This window comes from Chrysochloris asiatica, unplaced genomic scaffold, assembly GCF_000296735.1.
Source record: "Chrysochloris asiatica unplaced genomic scaffold, ChrAsi1.0 scaffold00015, whole genome shotgun sequence".
NCBI classification, from domain to species: Eukaryota; Metazoa; Chordata; class Mammalia; order Afrosoricida; family Chrysochloridae; genus Chrysochloris; species Chrysochloris asiatica.
The window spans coordinates 11,301,846-11,320,160 of NW_006408533.1; the positions used below are offsets into that span (position 1 = coordinate 11,301,846).

General features: G+C 38.4%; 1 protein-coding gene across 1 annotated transcript in view; it reads right to left on the minus strand.

Moving 5' to 3' along the window:
• DSC1 (desmocollin 1) overlaps nucleotides 1-18,315 on the minus strand; it is a 75,915-nt gene that overhangs the window by 55,818 nt on the left and 1,782 nt on the right. The window contains exon 2 of the mRNA XM_006835125.1: nucleotides 3,781-3,872. Within this exon, the coding sequence (XP_006835188.1) occupies nucleotides 3,781-3,872 (92 nt within the window). The remainder of the gene's footprint in view (nucleotides 1-3,780; nucleotides 3,873-18,315) is intronic.

Consider the following 18,315-nt stretch of genomic DNA (forward strand, 5'->3'; position numbering starts at 1 on the left):
CAGAGCTAAAATGTAAAAAGAAGGCATGTTATATTGAAGCATATGGGACAGTAGAAATGCATGAACAAGGAAAAGGAAATTCTTGGCTAGAAATGACAGTATTTTGGGTCCCACTGAGTTCAATGGTCTGCAGCGGAAAGCCCCTTCAAACTCTGGAACTTGCAGTCTTTTTCCTAGGTGAAAGGGTTATTGAAAATTAGAAGTAACTCGAGTGATAATTACCAACAATTATTTCTGAAGGCTTTTTACACAGAATATCAATTAACTTTGGCATAAAAAGTAGATCTATGTAATCTCGGTATACATTTTATATTTTAAAACTCTACTAGTGCACACACACTTAACTCAATGTGACTTGCTCTTGTTAAATGCCATCAAATTGGTTCAGACTCATAGTGACCCTGTATAGGATTTCCGAGTAGTGTCTGGTGAGTTTGAACCATCGATCTTGTGGTTCAAACTGGCCTTGTGGTCAAGTGCTTATCCTACAGCACCACAACAGGACTCTGCAATCTGGTTTAAGTAAAATTAAGCAGAGAACTATTGAGGTCTGAGGACAAGGGAATTAGTAGCTCATGTAATTGGAAAGCCCAGGAATTGCCTATATTCAGGCATAGCCAAATCCAGGTGTTCAATTCATGACATTAAGAGTTTGTCTGTCTCAGTCTATAAGGTGAACATCAACTTGAGGAAAGTGTGCAGTCCTGAGAATAATCAACCACTTACAAAGAAAAGGGCATCATTTGCCCAAGGACAAAATTCCGAAGGTAGGAAAGGTTAAGAAAGAAGGAGGAATGGAAATGGGAAATAGAGGGAAGGAGTGGGATAAGAAGTGTTGCATTGTGGGGTTTCAAATTAAAACTGATTTGCTCCGTAAATCTTCACCCAATTCACAGTAAAACAAATATTTAAAAAACAGTCTCTGTCTTTCAGCTCTGCTTTTCTTTGTGTTGGTGTCACTGTTATTCAGTTTACCTAGTGTGAAAACAAAGATTGAGACCAACTCCAAGATTACATTCCAATGTTTTTTTTGTTGGTAAGTGTCCAGCGGCTTCCAACTCATACTGTCCCTGTATAGGATTTCCAGGCATCCTAGTGTGGCACTGTAGGGATAAGCATTGGACCACATGGTTAATTTGAAATGCAAGGTCAGTGGTTCAAACTCACCAGCCACTCCTTGGAAACCCTAATACAGGGTGCTATGGGTTGGAACCAACTCTAAAACATTTAACAATAACAACATAGCATTTCCAAGGAGTGACTGGTGGGTGTGAACCACTGACCTTACAGCTTACAGTCCAGTGCTTATCTTATGGCGCCACATCAGAACTGATCATTTTTTAAACTATGTCTTCTTTCCAATAGTTTATACAAAACACAATCCCTGTAGCTTGTATTTAGTCACTTGTGCCTCCCCGCACAAATCAGTTGGCCAGGATAATAGAAAACTCTGATTGGTCAAGTCTGACTCTTGTACATTATCCTAAAGGCACATGGGCAAAGAGTCACAGAGAGGCAGTAGCACAAAGAAAACTATAGATCAATGTCAGATTGTTGTTGTTATGTGCCGTGGAGTTGGTTCCGACTCATAGCGACCCTGCACAGGGTTTCCGAGGCTGTTAATCTTTACGGGAGCAGTACGCCTCATCTTTCTCCCGCGGAGCAGCTGGTAGTTTTGAACTGCTGACCTTGCGGTTCGCAACCCAATTCATAACCACTACGCTACCAGAGCTCCTTATAGAGGGAGAAAAAGAGACCGACTGACAAATCAACAAACAACAAAACTAAACTGACCTTTTTTTTATTATCCCATCAATCATTTATTAACAGAAGCTCTCGTACACAGGGTCGCTATGGGTCGGAATCGACAGCACTTAACAACAACAAATATAAATAAATAAATTGCATTTTGCAAATTCGTGTGTAGTAAGACTGAAAACAAGGGGTTAGTTAGTTGACCTGATATTTACAAAGTTCAATCCACACTGATACTATTGCTTATTGTTGTTAGGTACCATTGGGTTGTTTCTGACCCATAACATCCTCTTTACAATAGAAGAAAACACTGCCGGCACTACACCAGCCTCACAATTGCTCCTGAGTTTTAGGCCATTGTTGATATCACTGAGTCAATTAATCTCTAGAGGGTCTTCCTTTTTTTTGCTGACCCTCTACTAACCAAGCACTAGTCTCCAGAGACTAGGCCCACCTGATTGTACATTCAATGTACTTGACAGGGAGAGTCTTGCCATCATTTTTTCTAAGGAGTATTTCGGCTATACTTCTTTCAAGACAGATTTGTTCATTTTATGACAACTCATGGTACACTTAATATTTTTGGCCAACACCATATGTAAAGACATCAATTCTCCTCCTTCAATCTTTCTTACTCATTGTCCAGGTTTCACAAGCATATGAAGCTGTTGAAAATACAATGTCTTGGGCCAGGTGCAAGTTAGCCTTCAAAATGACATCTTTGCTTTTCAACGCTCTAAAGGGGTCTTTTGCAGTAGATTTGCCCAGTGCAATATCTCATTTGATTTTTCTTGACTGATGCTTCCATGGGTGTTTATTGTGGAGCCAAGTAAAGGTACTGTGGTTACCTCAATGTAAATGGATTAAAGGTGATTAACTTTAAATAAAAGAAGCTACACCCTTTAAAGCATACTCCCTTTATGAAATAGCCTTAATTAGCCCCTGGGCTCAAATTATCATTGCATTATATGTGCTTCTGCAATCAATTGGTAACAGAAAACCTGCACTGGGAATTCAGGGAAAATTAGTCTACAAAATGCTGAGTTTAAGAACTTCTAGGTTGTATTCCAAGAGTTTGGATTCAAATTGTCATGGGTGCAGTGTTTTGCCTGATCCTTCCACAGTGCTAGTCTAGAATAAGTCACTAATTATTAATAAGTACCTATTATATGTGTACAGTTGTAGGCTCTGCCAGCTGAGTTGCCAAAAGGAGCATACAAGGGGTTGAGTCAGAACTGACTCCAAGGCAATAGGTTTGGTTTTTATTGTGTGTCTAGTTCAATGCTGGAGAATGTGAGGGAAACAAAATAAACAAGTGAGAATAACTGTGCCCTAAGGAGCTCTGGTAGCATAGTGGTTACGCGTTGGGCTGCTAACCTCAAGGTCAGCAGTTTGAAACTACCAGCCGTTCTGCAGGAGAAAGATGAGGCTTTCTGCTCCTGTAAAGATTTACAACCTTGGAAAGCCTATATAGAGTCGCTATGAATTGGAACTGACTGCACGGCACACTACCACCACCACAAAACAAGCTTGCAATGTAATTAAGGAGATAAAATGAAGATGCAACAAAGAGATCAAAACAATAATAGACAATCAAATACTAAATATGTTGGTACAAAACTGTTTCCAACTTTCAGAGGAGGAAAATTCAACGTGAACTATGATGTCCAGAAAAGCAGGCAATCAAAACATAGTAGGGAGCCAAATTAAGTGACCTGTGGGAAATATGGAGTCCTGATGGGGGCTGTGGGTTAATGTGCTGGACTGCAAAGTCAGTTTGAAACGCAAGGTCGGCGGTTCAAGCTCATCAGCCGCTCCTTGGAAACCCTATATAGTGTCGTTATGGATCAGAATTGACTTGATGGCACTTGACAACAACAACAAATGGGAAATACATCCATGAGTCAAAAGCAACCTGGTAACAACTGGTTTGGTTTTTTTCATGATGAAATAACAGCTACGTACAAAGAGCCATTAGACCAGAGAAAGAGAAAAACTAGAGAATAAGGAAAGCAGTGTCCTTACATCTAGTTTGTCACATGACATAGGTAACATTTTAGTGTCTTTAGAATGAAGAGGAGAAGTTAAATAGTGCAGGGGTCTGGAAGAAGGACACTCTTCAGGGAAACATAAAATCAAAGGCAATAAAGCACGAAAGAGTAATTAATGTTTATTCAGGAAACCATGGGACATTCCCAGGCTGGAGGCCGAACTTAAAATTGAATCATGTAAAAGCTGAGAAACTGAAAATTTCTACCCAACAGAAAAGAAAATTCAGTGGTGACTAAGAATTGTTTTCAAGTACTTATCAAATGGGTAAGTTTGTATTAGTTTTTTGTTTTAATTAAACTTTGTGTTTTAAAACAGTTTTTGATTTACAGAAAAATTACACAGATAGTTGTTGTTATTGTTAGGTGCCATTGGGTCGGCACCGACTCATAGTGACATTATGCACAACAGAATGAAACACTGCCTGGTCTTGAGCCAAACTCACAAATATTGCTACGCCTAAACCCATTGCTGCTGTCACTGTGCCGATCCATTGCACTGAGGGACTTGCTCTCTGTCTCCAATCCTCCACTTTACCAAGCATTATATCCTTCTCTAGGGAAAGGTCCCTCCTGATAACACGTCGGAAGTTTGAGAGATGAAGTCAGACTGTCCTGGCTTCTAAATCAGATTGGTTTGTTCTTTATTCTGTTCACGTCATTACAGGTAACTCTACTTTGAGGAGGCACCGCTTCCGCAGTCGTATTTTGAGTTCCTTCCAACCTGAGGGCATCCTCTTCTGGCATTATATCTGACAATATTCTTGAGCTTTTCATCATATTTCAGTACTCAATATTTTAGTGTTATCAACAGTGTCTCACTGCTATTCATAAGGTTTTCAGTGACTAAATGTTGGGAAGTAGTCTGTCTCTCCTTCTTCCTAGTTTGTCTTCATCTGTAAGCTCAGTTGAAACCTGTCCACATTGAATCCCAACAACACGCAAGCCAAAACAGTACAACAAACTGACAGATGAATGTTGTTGTTGTTGTTGTTGTAAAGTACCGTAGAGTCTGTTCCGAATCATTGTGAGCCTACACAGGGTTTCCGAGGCTGAAAATTTTTACGGGAGCAGAAAGCCTCATCTTTCTTCTACGCAACAGCCGGTAGTTTAGAACTACTGACCTTGAGGTTAGCAGCCTGATTCGTAACCACTACGCTACTAGAGCTCCTTAGTCACAGACGTTGTTTTTGTTGTTGTTAAGTACCGTGGAGTCGGTTCCGACTCACAGTGACCCTACACAGGGTTTCCGAGGTTACAAATCTTTACGGGAGCAGAAAGCCTCATCTTTCTCCAGTGGAACAGCTGATAATTTCGAACTGCCGACTTTGCGGTTCGCAGCCCGATTCTTAACCACTACGCTATCAGATAGTAGTGTTCAAATAAACTTCCCATCCAGTATCCTCTATTATTAATATTATGTAATGGTGGTGGTGGTTGTATGCCGTGGGGTTGACGCCAGTTCACGACGACCCTAGATAGGGTTTCTGAGACTGTAAATCTGTATGCTATGTGAGCAGAAAGACTCATCTCCTGTACAGTAGCTGATAGATTTGAACTGCTGACCTAGCAGTTAGCAGTCCCACTGGTATCCCACCACACTACCAGACTTCCTTAATATCATATATTACTGTGATACAATTAATGAACTAAGACTGATAAATTATTAATAACTAACTAAAGTCTGTACTTTTTTCATTGAGTCCCTGAGTGGTACAAATGATGAAGTCCTTGACTACTAGTGGAAAGGCTGGCAGTTCATGCCCATCCAGAGACGCCTTTAAACACAGGCTGGGGATTGGCTTCCCAAAGGTCATACAGCTTTGAAACCCTATGGAGCGGTTCTAACCTGCATATATGAGGTTTCCATGAATTAAATCAACTCAACAACAATATAACTTTGTTCAGATTGCTTTCTTTTTTTTTTTTTTTTTTAAACCTAGTATCATTTTTCTATTCCAGAATCCCACTAAGGATACCTGTTTATATCCCTTAGCTTCCTTTTGGCTCAAGCAGTTTCTTAGACTTTTCCTGTTTTGGATGAGCTTGACAGTTTTGAAGGTGATCAATCTTTTGAAGAGCATCCGTCTGGTATTTTATAGATGCCCTTCTATTGGGATTTGATAGATTGTTTCCTCATAATAAAACTGAGGAAAACTACCATTGTCATCACATTAAATGAAGAGTACATGCTATCAGTGTGACGTATGTAACTCTTTTTTAAAGCATGCTAAGGAAAATGCATCTAATGGGTTGTATTGAAGAAAAGATTTAGATAAATTTATTAAGAAGGATGTGGATTGCTTAGGCCTGTAGGATAAGCAGTGGATCACAAGATCATTTTAATCACAAGTTCAACAGTTTGAACTCACCAACCACTCCTCCAAACCCTATACAAGGTGGCTATGACTAGGAACTGAGTCAAGGAGCTAAACAACTACAACAGCAACAAGGGAAATAAATTTCTATTTACAAAGCCATTGCTATGTATCAGAAACCATGATAGGCACTTGCCTGAGATCAAGTGGTTAATAAGTAGTCATGCCAAAACTTAAATCCAATTCTCTTGAAATTGGGTTATTATGCATATTTAATAAGCAAATTCTTTTTGCCTCCCCCAGCAATGTATACTCAAGCTACTAGTTCTGGTTTGCTAGAGCTGACTGTGTGGGTCAGAGGCATCACACTGACAGCTTAAATTCAGTTCTAGTGTGAGTATTTGCACCGTGGAAATCATCAATCTGAGTTGCTTTCTTGTCAGTTTTTTCCTGGAGAGTCAATTGTGAAATTTTAACAGCATAATAATGATTGTTCTCTTACGGTTTGTCTTCTTTTTTTGTATTTTCATATCTTATTCTTGCTTCACTTGCAAATATTGAAAAACAAACAATAAATTTACTTGTAGAAATGTTAAAACTAAATGAACACATTGAGCTTAAGCAAAACACCTAGGAGTAAAGAGACGCACAGAAGCTGACCCTCTGCAACAAAACTTGGGAGACTGCGTGATCCAGATACAGATGGTAGCCCTGGGACGCTAAGAACATAGAGATGGTTGGGTGCCAACTGGAAGAGGAAGCTGAACAGGATCAATGAAAGAGAAGAAAAGCCATAGGACTGTAGACTGGAATGGCATGGCATGGCCATCTTGAGCTTTTGTGTGTGGCAACTGACATAGCAGCTTATGAGCATAGGACTTGGCTTCAGTTTGGCACCAAGTAAAATTTTCCCTTATGCCCCTGCCTTCCTGGTAGCTGGGGGCATGGTCAGTTCCCCACATCTACCAATTCAGTGGCCATTGCTCCCCTCCCCTGTGCATCCTCTCCTCTCCTCTGCCTGGACTTGGGTGCCTGGAACAGTGCGCCTGCTTCTTGGGGTCCATGAATTGTCCTGAACTACTCTACACAATGAAAAGGGTTCCTATTCGTTCTCTACCACATCCACCGGGAGACAGGTGGTGAGTGCCTGACAACACACCAATAGACAATCACTAACTAAATAACACTACAATGTCTCAGAGAAAACAGACAACTTCAGCTTACACAAAGAAATAAGTCAATCAAACAGATGGCCAAAATACAGGCAGAAAATATAACAGAAGAAATGGCATCAGAACTACCTGATAAAGAATTTAAAGGGATGCTAACTAGGGTACTTCAATGGATTGAGAGAAAGATTGAGACAGCTATAGATGAAATCAAGAAAAGCAGACAATTTGGGGAAAATTCAGGAAACAAACTGACAAAATAATTGAAAAAAAAATGGAAACTATACATAAACAGCAATTAGAAGATCAGAAGATGTCATAAGATTTTCAGAAATAGATAATACACTGAACAGGAAAAAACAAACAAACCCATAATTGAATATAATTGAATCAATGAAATACCAAATTACTGGACTTGAAGAAAAGTCTCTCAGTATTTATTTGCTAGCGGTACAATCAGAAAAAGGGAGAAATAAAACTTAGACTTTCTTCGGACATTTTTTTCTACTTTTTCTGTTTGTTCCTCTAGCAGATGAATATTGAGAGATTTTCTTCAAGTGCAGTAATTTTGATTTTCTAATTGCTGCTTTTGTATGGTTCCCATGTTTTCCAATTGTTTTGTCAATTTGTTTCCTGATTTTCCCAAAGTTTTGTCTATGACACTATCAAGAGGAAGGAGTCCTGGTGTGGCACTGTAGGATAAACACTCTGTCACATGGACCAGTTGAATCACCACAAGGTAAGCAATTCAAACCACAAGGTAAGCAGCTGCTCCTCAGAAACCCTATACAGGGTCACTATGGGTTGGAACCGACTTGATGGCACTTAATAACAACAATAATAATCAAGAGGAAGGAGTTCTAATGTGAAGCTGTAGAATAAGCACTGAATTGCTAACTGGAAGGTCGGCAGTTCAAACCCACCAGATGCTCCTCAGAAACCCTATACAGGATTGCTATGAGTCAAAACCTAGCTCAATAGCACTTAACGATAGCAATAATATCAAGAGGAATGACATACGTGTGATAGAAATTCCAGAACAAAAAGAAACAAAAAAGCCCATAGAGAATATTGTCCAAGAGTTGTTGGAAGTAAATTTTCCTAGTATCAGGAAAGACGAGAAGATAAATATTCAAGAAGTTGAATGAATCTAAACAGGATATAGACCCCCGAAAGAAAACACCAAGACATATTATAATCAAACTTCTCAAAACCAAAAACAAGAAAAGAATCCTGAGAGCAGTTCAGGAAAAATGAAAAGGTACCTACAAAGGAAAAGTAATAAGACTACACTCCGATTTCTCAGCAAAAACCGTGCAGGCAAGAATACAATGGAATGCCATATTTAAAATTGACAGGAAAATATTGCCAACAAGGAGCTCTGGTAGCGTAGTGGTTACGAATCGAATCGGGCTGCGAACCTTAAGGTCAGCGGTTCGAAACTACCAGCCGCTCCGCGGGAGAAAGATGAGGCTTTCTACTCCCGTAAAGATTTACACCCTCGGAAACCCTGTACAGGGTCGCTATGAGTCGGACCCGACTCGATGGCACTTAACAACAACAACAACAACAAGAATCATATATTCAGCAAAGCTGTTGGGTTGCCTTAGTCCAACCCTGACTCTTAAAACTAACCCTAGTCCTAACTATAATCCTTATAATAAACGAAATCCTGGCCATAGTCCTAACCCTGTTGTTGTTGTTGTTGTTAAGTGCCATCGAGTCGGGTCCGACCCATAGCGACCCTGTACAGGGTTTCCAAGGGTGTAAATCTTTACGGGAGTAGAAAGCCTCATCTTTCTCCCGCGGAGTGGCTGGTAGTTTCGAACTGCTGACCTTAAGGTTCACAGCCCGATTCGTAACCACTACGCTACCAGAGCTCCTAACCCTAACCCTGGTTTATTACTCCTACCCACCCACCCAAACTTCAAAGAAATCTAACTACAGAGAATTAGGAGTAGTGAGTAAAATTACTCAGCAAGAAAAAAAGGGAGCATATGGTGGTGGTGGTTATGTGCCATGGAGTCGGTTCCTACTCATAGCAACTCTGCGTAAGATTTCTGAAGCTATAAATCTTTATGGGAGCAGAAAGCCTCATCTTTGCCCCCCCGTGGACTGGCTGGTAGTTTCGACCTGCTGACCTTGAGTAGCAGATTCATAACTGAAAGATCATAAAGAATGAAAGTCCCACAGAATTATTGTCAGAAATTTTTATTTTGGTGTTACTGTTGTTGATGACATGAAGGTGTTGCTTTATTAATTTTTTGTGTTTTGTTTGATTATTGCTGGTGGAAAGTCTTCTATGTCTGGAGTAATATTCAGATGTTTATCTCTTGAACAAAGGTTACAAAGAGATCTTTCTAGACGAACTATGCATTTCTAGAATTCCATACTGATTTGAGAAGTACAAATGTACAATAACAAATATTGTCAATTAAAATGTTTCAATAAATATTTGAATTATGAAAACACAGGAGGAGTCCCTCATCCAGCCCACCCCCCACACCCCAGTTAGTAATCATCATTTGATTCCTGGTTGAATGATGCCTGTCCAACAAGAAGCAGCTTTGTAGGGAGTCTCACTGGGTGGATCCACCTAAAAAGACTGGTCATCACAATGTAACTCCTTTCCCACACTCAATTAGTGGTGTTATCTCCCACAGGACGACGAAGATGAGGTGTTCTGGAAGAGAAAGAAGGCTTGAAGGAACTGTACTTGATTATATAGCATTCTAAGCCCAGTGTTGTTCAGACTCTCAGAATGCCAATTAAAAATCCCAAATTAATTTGAGTAGAACATGGTGATTCAGAATTGGTGAGAAAACTAGCACCTGATTATATTGAAAGAGATGTTCACCAAAGAAAACATCACTGAACAGACAGTTTTATTGTTTAGAGTAATTAGGTTGTTTTTATATATTGTGTGTTTAAGTGGATATGTGTAAACACATTATATACATATGTGTGTATAAAAATGTAAAATTAATATATGTAATTTAATTGGTTCTTGAATATTCTGAAAGGTACTAAAAGAAAATTAAATGAAACACACATACACTTAAAAATTAGAAAACTTTTTTTTGACAGCAGGCAAAGTTAAGATGAGTTTGAGAGATTTTGCCATTAAGCTCAAAACAGACCGGTCTAGTTTGTTTTATACTTTTTATTGGATGTCCTGAACCAGTGTTTCCTAAACTTGGCTAAATGTCAGAATCACTGGCCTTGCTTGTTAAGAACATGAATTCCCTCAAAATGACAAATCACATTTTTTGAGAGTGGCCTAGGAAGCTAAGTTTTTAACAAGTGCACCAAGAGACTTTGAAGAGCAATCCATGCTGAGAAACACTGCTTAGATCAGTGGTTCTCAGTCCTGACTGAGCACTTCAATCATTTGATTTTTTAATTAAAAAATATATATATTTGGACCCCATCCTAAACCAACTAAATTAGAATCTCTGGGATTGGAGCTCAGACACATGTATTTTTAAAAAAGGCTTACAGGTGATTTTAATGTTCTGCCAAGATTGTGAAGCACTGTCCTAGCTAAATAGTGAACTAGCAAATCTTTGTATTTTATTCTAAAGAAACAACCAGTTTAACCCTAATAAGAAAATGCCTATTATTTAATCTGTGGATATATATAGAATTTTAAAGAGACAGAAGCAAATTTGGAGAATCTTTGGAAATTTTGATGATGAAAAAGGGGTGAATCTAAATAAAATGATAAGTTCCTATGCATAATTTGAGTATTTAAAAGTCTATAAGGGCAGTTCACGTATTCTCCTAACTTGAACATTTCCATGCTTGCAAATATATACTTGTTATTTGGGAATTCCTTTTGATTTTCATTATCCAAACATGTTGATAAAATATAACCCTTTAATTTGAATAAATTTAAGTAAACATAAATGAAAAGGCATAGCTAAGATTAATATTATCTGAGAAAATCTAATCTTTAAAAAAATTCTTGGTTTACTTCCAATTTAGATTGATTGTGAATACCATTACTATTTATGCAAGATTCTTGGTTTACTTCCAATTTAGATTGATTGTGAATACCATTACTATTTATGCAAGAAAGTATTCGATTGATATAATTATCAACTATAATTTACTGTGCTGACATATTTACTTGTAATAATTTTCTTTGAGCAGAAAGGAGAAATGTCATATTTTGTATTTACTGAATTCAGAAGATTTATTTTGCCTTTACAGACTCTAGAATCTCATTGTTTATTCTAATTTACAGACTTTATATAACAGATGTAACATGTTTGTATTTTTGTCATTAGAATGCATTGTCAAGTTGTAAGTAAGCATATACAATTCTGTATATTCATGTTATTTAGTGCAATATTGCAAATATTTGGATTTATGTTGAAGTCACTCACTCAGCATTTTCAGTTGAATGCAAGAAGACATTTATAGTTCTTTTGACTTCTGCTCCTTTGCAACATATACCTCCCATTTATCTTCTGGTCTCTACTAAGATTTCACATGCAGAAGCAAACATTTCTTGCTTCTGCTGTTGCAAGTTGCTGTTGAGTCGATGCCAACCCATGGCAACTTCATGTATATCAGAGTAGAACTAAGCTTGATAGAATTTTCAATTACTGTTTTTTTTTGTTTTTTGTTTTTTTTTTGCAAGTAGATGGCCATGCCTTTCTTCCAAGGAGCCTATAGGTGGATTCAAACTGCCAACCTTTCACCTCTCACCTCTTTCACCTAGCAGTGAAGCATGTTAACTGTTTGCATCAGGTTTAAGATTTACTGGTAAGGTTCCTGTAGGATCCCAAGGGTCAAAAGGTAAGAGAGCAGATGAAGTGATGAACTGTAGTACCTGTGCTGGACAAATACCATTACGTATCATAATCACCATCATAATCACAATAGTGTTCACTAATTGACTGGTTCCTATGTATCAGACACTGTTAAATACTCCACATGCATTACCTCAAATTGTTCTCATAACAACGCCATAAAACTGGTTCTGTTATTATCCAATTTTATAGACAAGAAAACAAACCTAGAAAGTATGACTTCCCCAAGGCCAAAGAGCTAGTATATACTGGAGATAGGATGTGAACCTATTTGAAACCAGTAGGATATTGTGAATGGGGTGAAATGTAAGAATTGAAGAATAGTAGTTGAAAGTTGGAGTCCTGGTATGGCACTATAGGATAAGCACTGAACTGCAAATCACAAGATCAGCAGTTCAAACCTACCAGCTGCTTCTTGGAAACCCTGTAAAGGGTTGCTATGACTCAGAACCAACTCAATAACACTTCACAACAACACCAATAAGTTGAAAGTTGGTGAAATACATGTTGGGTAGTAAGCAGATTGAACTGACAGAACTTGGTTATGGTCAGAGAATAAAATAATTTTCCTGGTAGGGTGCTTCAGGTTAATATGCTGGTCTGCAAGCTTGACAGCTCAAACTCACCAGGAATCCTATACAGAGCCATGATGAGTCAAAACTGATTCAATGGCACTTAACAACAACAACATGTTACTCCTCAAGCAGTTCTGAGTGACAACGTTTCAAAGTTCATTATGCTAGCAATGACAGTTGGTGCCAATACAGAAGCACAAACTTGAACAATGAAGGATGTAAGCTGATGAATAGTCTCCCTTACATCTCATGGCCAGATAGCTCTGGGATACCTTTCATAAGGATTTTAAGAAGTTCACATGGAATTGAGCATCAGTCACCTGGATTGAGTATCAGTTACCTCGAGTTGTGATCAATTCAGTAATGTAGCTGTGCACTAACTTCTCTTTTCCCATGTTTCACTCCTCTGTCCCTTACTCCTATTCACTGAGCTTACTTCCCAAGTAAAACACATATACACTGGCTATATCTTTGCTTCTATGAGAACTCAAGTCAAGAAGAAGAGGTTCAAAAGATAAACACTCAGGATGGAACGTTGCTTGCTGAAAGGAGCAGCTTCTTTCAAGCTCTGTTGTTGTTAAGTACCGTTGAGTCTGATCCAACTCATAGCAAACCTATATAGGGTTTCTGAGAAGCAGCTGTTGGGTTTGAATTGCCAACCTTATGATTCAAAGTCCAGTGCTGATCCTACAGTGCCACACCAGGAGCCTCTTCCAATCTCTAACCCCATTTTTTCCCGTGGTCTTCAGGTTGATCTCAACATACAGCCTTATTGGGAAGTACAATCCTTCTTCTCAAAAGTTAACATACCAAAGGAATTGAAATTGTTGGTCAGTCATACTGACAGAAACTATGGGATCACAAGTGGGAGTTGATGTTGGACTAAGGAGTGCTGGTGGTGCTCTAGAATAAGCACTGGACTATTAGGCACAATGTCGGTAGCTCAATTCCACCAGCAGTTCCAACAGAGAAAGATGAGCTTTCTGCTCCCATAAATATTTACAGCCTTACAGGGTTGTTATGGATCATAGAGGGTAAAATATATAACTAGATAAAGGAGATTTTATACATATATATGGTGGTGGTTATGTGCCGTGGAGTCGGTTTTGACTCATAGCAACCCTGCACAGGGTTCCCAAGGCTGTAAATCTTTACAGGAGCAGAAAGCCTCATCTTTCTCCTGTGGAACAGCTGGGAGTTTTGAACTGCTGACCCTGAGGTTAGCAGTCCGATTCATAACCACTGTGCTACCAGAACTCCATATGTATATACATGCATTCTTCTGTGACTCAGGACTTAATATCTTGGCAAGAACAATTGGAGTCAGTGATAATATGTTGCTAAAATGGCTTATTGAAATTTAAATATTTTCTCCATTTATCATGATGTGGTTTATTCGTTCAGTTGTGAGGATTTTTGTTTTCTTTATATTGAGATGCAATCCATACTGAAGACCATAGTCTTTGCTCTTCATCAATAAGTACTTAAAATCATTCTTGCTTTTATCTAGGAAGGTTTTGTCATCTGGGTCAATCCATCTGATTGGGCATCTTCCTCTTCTTCACTGACCTTCCATTTTACCAAGCATGATGCCATTTTGTAGGGACAGATCCCTGAAGACAACATGTCTAAAGAACCAGAGATGAAGTCTCATTACCCATGCTTCTAAGCAGCATTCCAGATGCACATCTTCCAAAACAGATGTATTTGTTCTTTTGGCAATCATTGGTACTTTCATTATTCTTCTATAACACCATAATTTAAATGAATTAATTCTTCTACAGTCGCCCTTATTCAACGTCCAAGTCTCTTATATATATAAGGCGACTGAAAACATCATGGCTTGGGTCAGGTACACCTTAATCCTCAAACTGACATCTTAGCTCTTTAACACTAAAAAGATGTTTTGCAATACATTTGCCTAAAGCAATATGTTGTTTGATCTATCAACAAATGTTGATTGTGAAGCCAACCAAATTGAAGTGTTTGACAGATTTGATCTTACCTTTTTTATCATGATGCTATTTATAAGTCCAGTTGTGAAGATTTTTTGTTTTCTTTACATTGGTGTGCAATGCATACTGAAGGCAGTAGTCTTTAATCTTCATCATTAAAGATTTTAAGTCCTATTCACCTCCAGGACCACCATCTGTCTGTCAGATTGCCATACTATGATGGCTAGCATTTTGCAATGATTCTGGAAGCTATGGCACCAGTATTTTGAATATCAGCAGGGTCACTAAAAGCCTTATGAATAGCAGTAGAACACTGTCAGATAGCGCCAGAATATTGAATATTGAAATATGGTGAAAGACACCAGTAAACAGATACAGTACTAGAAGATAAGTTCCTCAGTTGGAAGCCACTCAAAATATGACTGGGGGAAAGTTGCTTCCTCAAAGTAGGCTTTACCGTGATGACACAAATGGATTAAAGCCTTCAAGACTTTCATTTACTGATGGGGTACAACTCAAAATGAAGAAGAACAGCTGTAAATACCCATTAATAATAGAAACATGGAATGCACAAAGTATGAATCTAGGAAAATTGGAAATTGTCAAAAATGAAAGGGAAGGCATAAATATCATATCCTAGACATCGCTGCTTGTTGTTGAGCATTAGAGAGCTGAAATGGAATGGTATTGGCCACTGTGAATCTGATAATTCACATGGTTAACTATTCCAGGAATGACAAATTCAAGAGGATTGGCATCGCATTTATCAACAGAGTGAACATATGAAGATCTGTCTTGAAGTACAATGTTGTCTGCGATGGGAAATATCCATACACCTACAAGAAAGTCCAGCTAACACCATTATTATTCAAATTAACACATGACCCACTAAACACAAGTGATGATAAAATTGAATAATTCATCAACTTCTTCTGTTTGAAACTGATCATACACGCAGTCAACAATTATCAGTATATGAAAATTACTGGCAATTGGAATGCAAAGGTTAGAAACAAGGGGAAGGATCAGTAGTTGGAAAAATTGACCTTGGTGATAAAAACTATGCTGGAGATTGCATGATAGAATTTTGCAAGACCAGTGACTTCTTAATTGCAAATACCTTTTTAAAACAACATAAAAATGAATATACACATGGAGTTCACCAGATGAAACACACAGAAATAAATTGACTATATCTGTGGAAAGTGGCAGTGGAAAAACTCCATATCATCAGCCAAAAGGCCAGGACCAGACTGTGAAACAGGTCATCAATTGTTTATGTGCAAGGTGAGGCTGAAACTGAGGAAAATTAAAACAAGCCCACAAGAGCCAAACTATGGCCTTGAACATGTCCTAACTGAATTTAGATGTCATCTGAAGAACAGATTTAATGTATTATACTCTAAAGACTGAAGACCAGAGAGTTGTGGGATGAGATGAAGAACATTATACAGTAAAAAAGCAAATGGTCTTTAAGAAGACAAGACAAAAGGGAAAGACCAAGATGGATGTCAGAAGAGACTTTGAAACTTGCTCTCCAGCGTAGAGATGCTAAAGCAAATGGAAGAAATGAGATGGTAAAAGCGCTCAATAGAAGATTTCAAAGGACAGCGCAAGAAAACTGTCAAATATTATAATGAAATGTGCCAAGACCTGGAGTTACAAAACTAAAAGGGAAAAATATACTCAGCATTTCTCAAGACAAGGGAACTGAAGAAAAAAAATTAAGCCTCGACTTGAGGTTTTGAAGGATTCTACGGGCAAAATATTCAATGATGCAGACAGAATCAAAAGAAAATGGAAGAAATACAGAGTCACTGTAACAAAAAGAAATGAGGTTCAACCATTTCAAGAGGTAGCTTATGATCAAGAAGAAATAATATTGAAGGAAGGAGTCCAAGATGCATTGAAGACATTAGCAAAGAACAAGGCTCCAGGAATTGAGGGAATACAAATTGAAATCTTTCAACAAACTGATGCAGCACTGGAGACACTCACTCACCTATGCCAAGAAATTTGGAAGACAACTACCTAGACAACTGACTGGATGAGATTCATATTTGTGCCATTTCTAAAGAGAGATGAACTCAAGGAATGCAGATATCACAGGATAATATCATTAATATCACATACAAGTAAATTTTTACTGAAAAAAAATTTAAAAATGGCTGCAACCATACATTGACAGAGAATTTCCAGAGGCTCAAGCCAGATTCAGAAAAGGACATGAAACAAGGGTATCATTGCTTACGTCAGATGAATCTCAGCTGAAAACAGAGAATACCAGAAAGGTGTTTACCTGTGATTTATTGACTACACAGAGGCTTTCAAGTATGTGGGTCATCACAAACTCTGGACAATATTATAGAATGTAAGTGTTCTGGAACACTTAATTGTGCTCATGAGGGACCGCTACATAAACGAGGAGGCAGTTCAAACAGAACAAAGGAACACCATATGCATTAAATTAGCAAAGGTGTGCTCCAGACTTGTGTTTTTTCACCATACTCATTCAATCTGTGTGATGAGTAAATAATCTGAGCAGCTGCATTATATGAAGAAAAATGTGGCATTAACAACTTGCAATATACAGATGATACAACATTCCTTGCTGAAAGTGAAGAAGACTTAAAATACTTACTGATGAAGATCAAAGGCCACAACCTTCAGTACAGGTTGCACTTCAACGTAACGAAAACAAAAATCCTCACCACTGAAGCAAGAGCATCCATATAAATTAAAAAATGATTAAATTTGTCAAAGATTTCCTTTTGCTTGGGTCAACCATCAACAGTCAAGAAATCAAATAATATATTGCATCAGGTAAATTTATTGCACAACACCTCTTTAACATCTTCAAGAGCAATGATGTCAGTTTGAGGCAATTTGAGGTCTAAGGTACACCTTACCCAAGATGGTATTTTCAATAACCTCATATGCTTATGGACGTTGGACAGTGAATAAGGAAGACTGTTGAAGAATTGATGCATTCGAGTCATGGTGTTGGAGAAGAATATTAAAAGTACCATGGACTGCCAAAAGAGCAAACAAATCTGTGTTGGAAGAAGTACAGCCTGAATGCTCCTTGGAAGCCAGATGGCCATACTTTGTCTCACATACCTTGAGCATATTATCAGGATGGACCAGTCCCTGGAAAAGGATATCACGTTTGGTAACAGGAGGGTCAGAGAAAAAGAGGAAGACCCTCAATGAGATGTATTGGCACAGTGACAGCAACAATGGATTCAAATGTAGCAATGATTGTGAGGATGGCACAGGACTGGGCAGTGTTTAATTCTGTTGTGCATAGGGTCACTATGAGTTAGCACCGGCTTGATGGCACTTAACAACAATGATGCAGGTGGAACAGTTGGCAGTTCAAACTCACCAGCCACTCCTCGGAAACCCTATAAGGGGTCACAATGAGTCAAATCAACTATCAACACTCAAGGAAGCAGCAGTCAAGAAATCAAACGATGTATTGCATTAGGCAAATCTGCTTCACAAGACCTTTGTAAAGTGTTGAAGAGCAAAGATGTCAGCTTGAGGACTAAGGTGCGCCTGATCCAAGTCATGGTATTTTCAATAGTCTCATATGCATAAGAAAGTTGGACAGTGAATAAGGAAGACCGTAGAAGAATTGATGCTTTTGAGTTATGGTGTTGGAGAAGAATA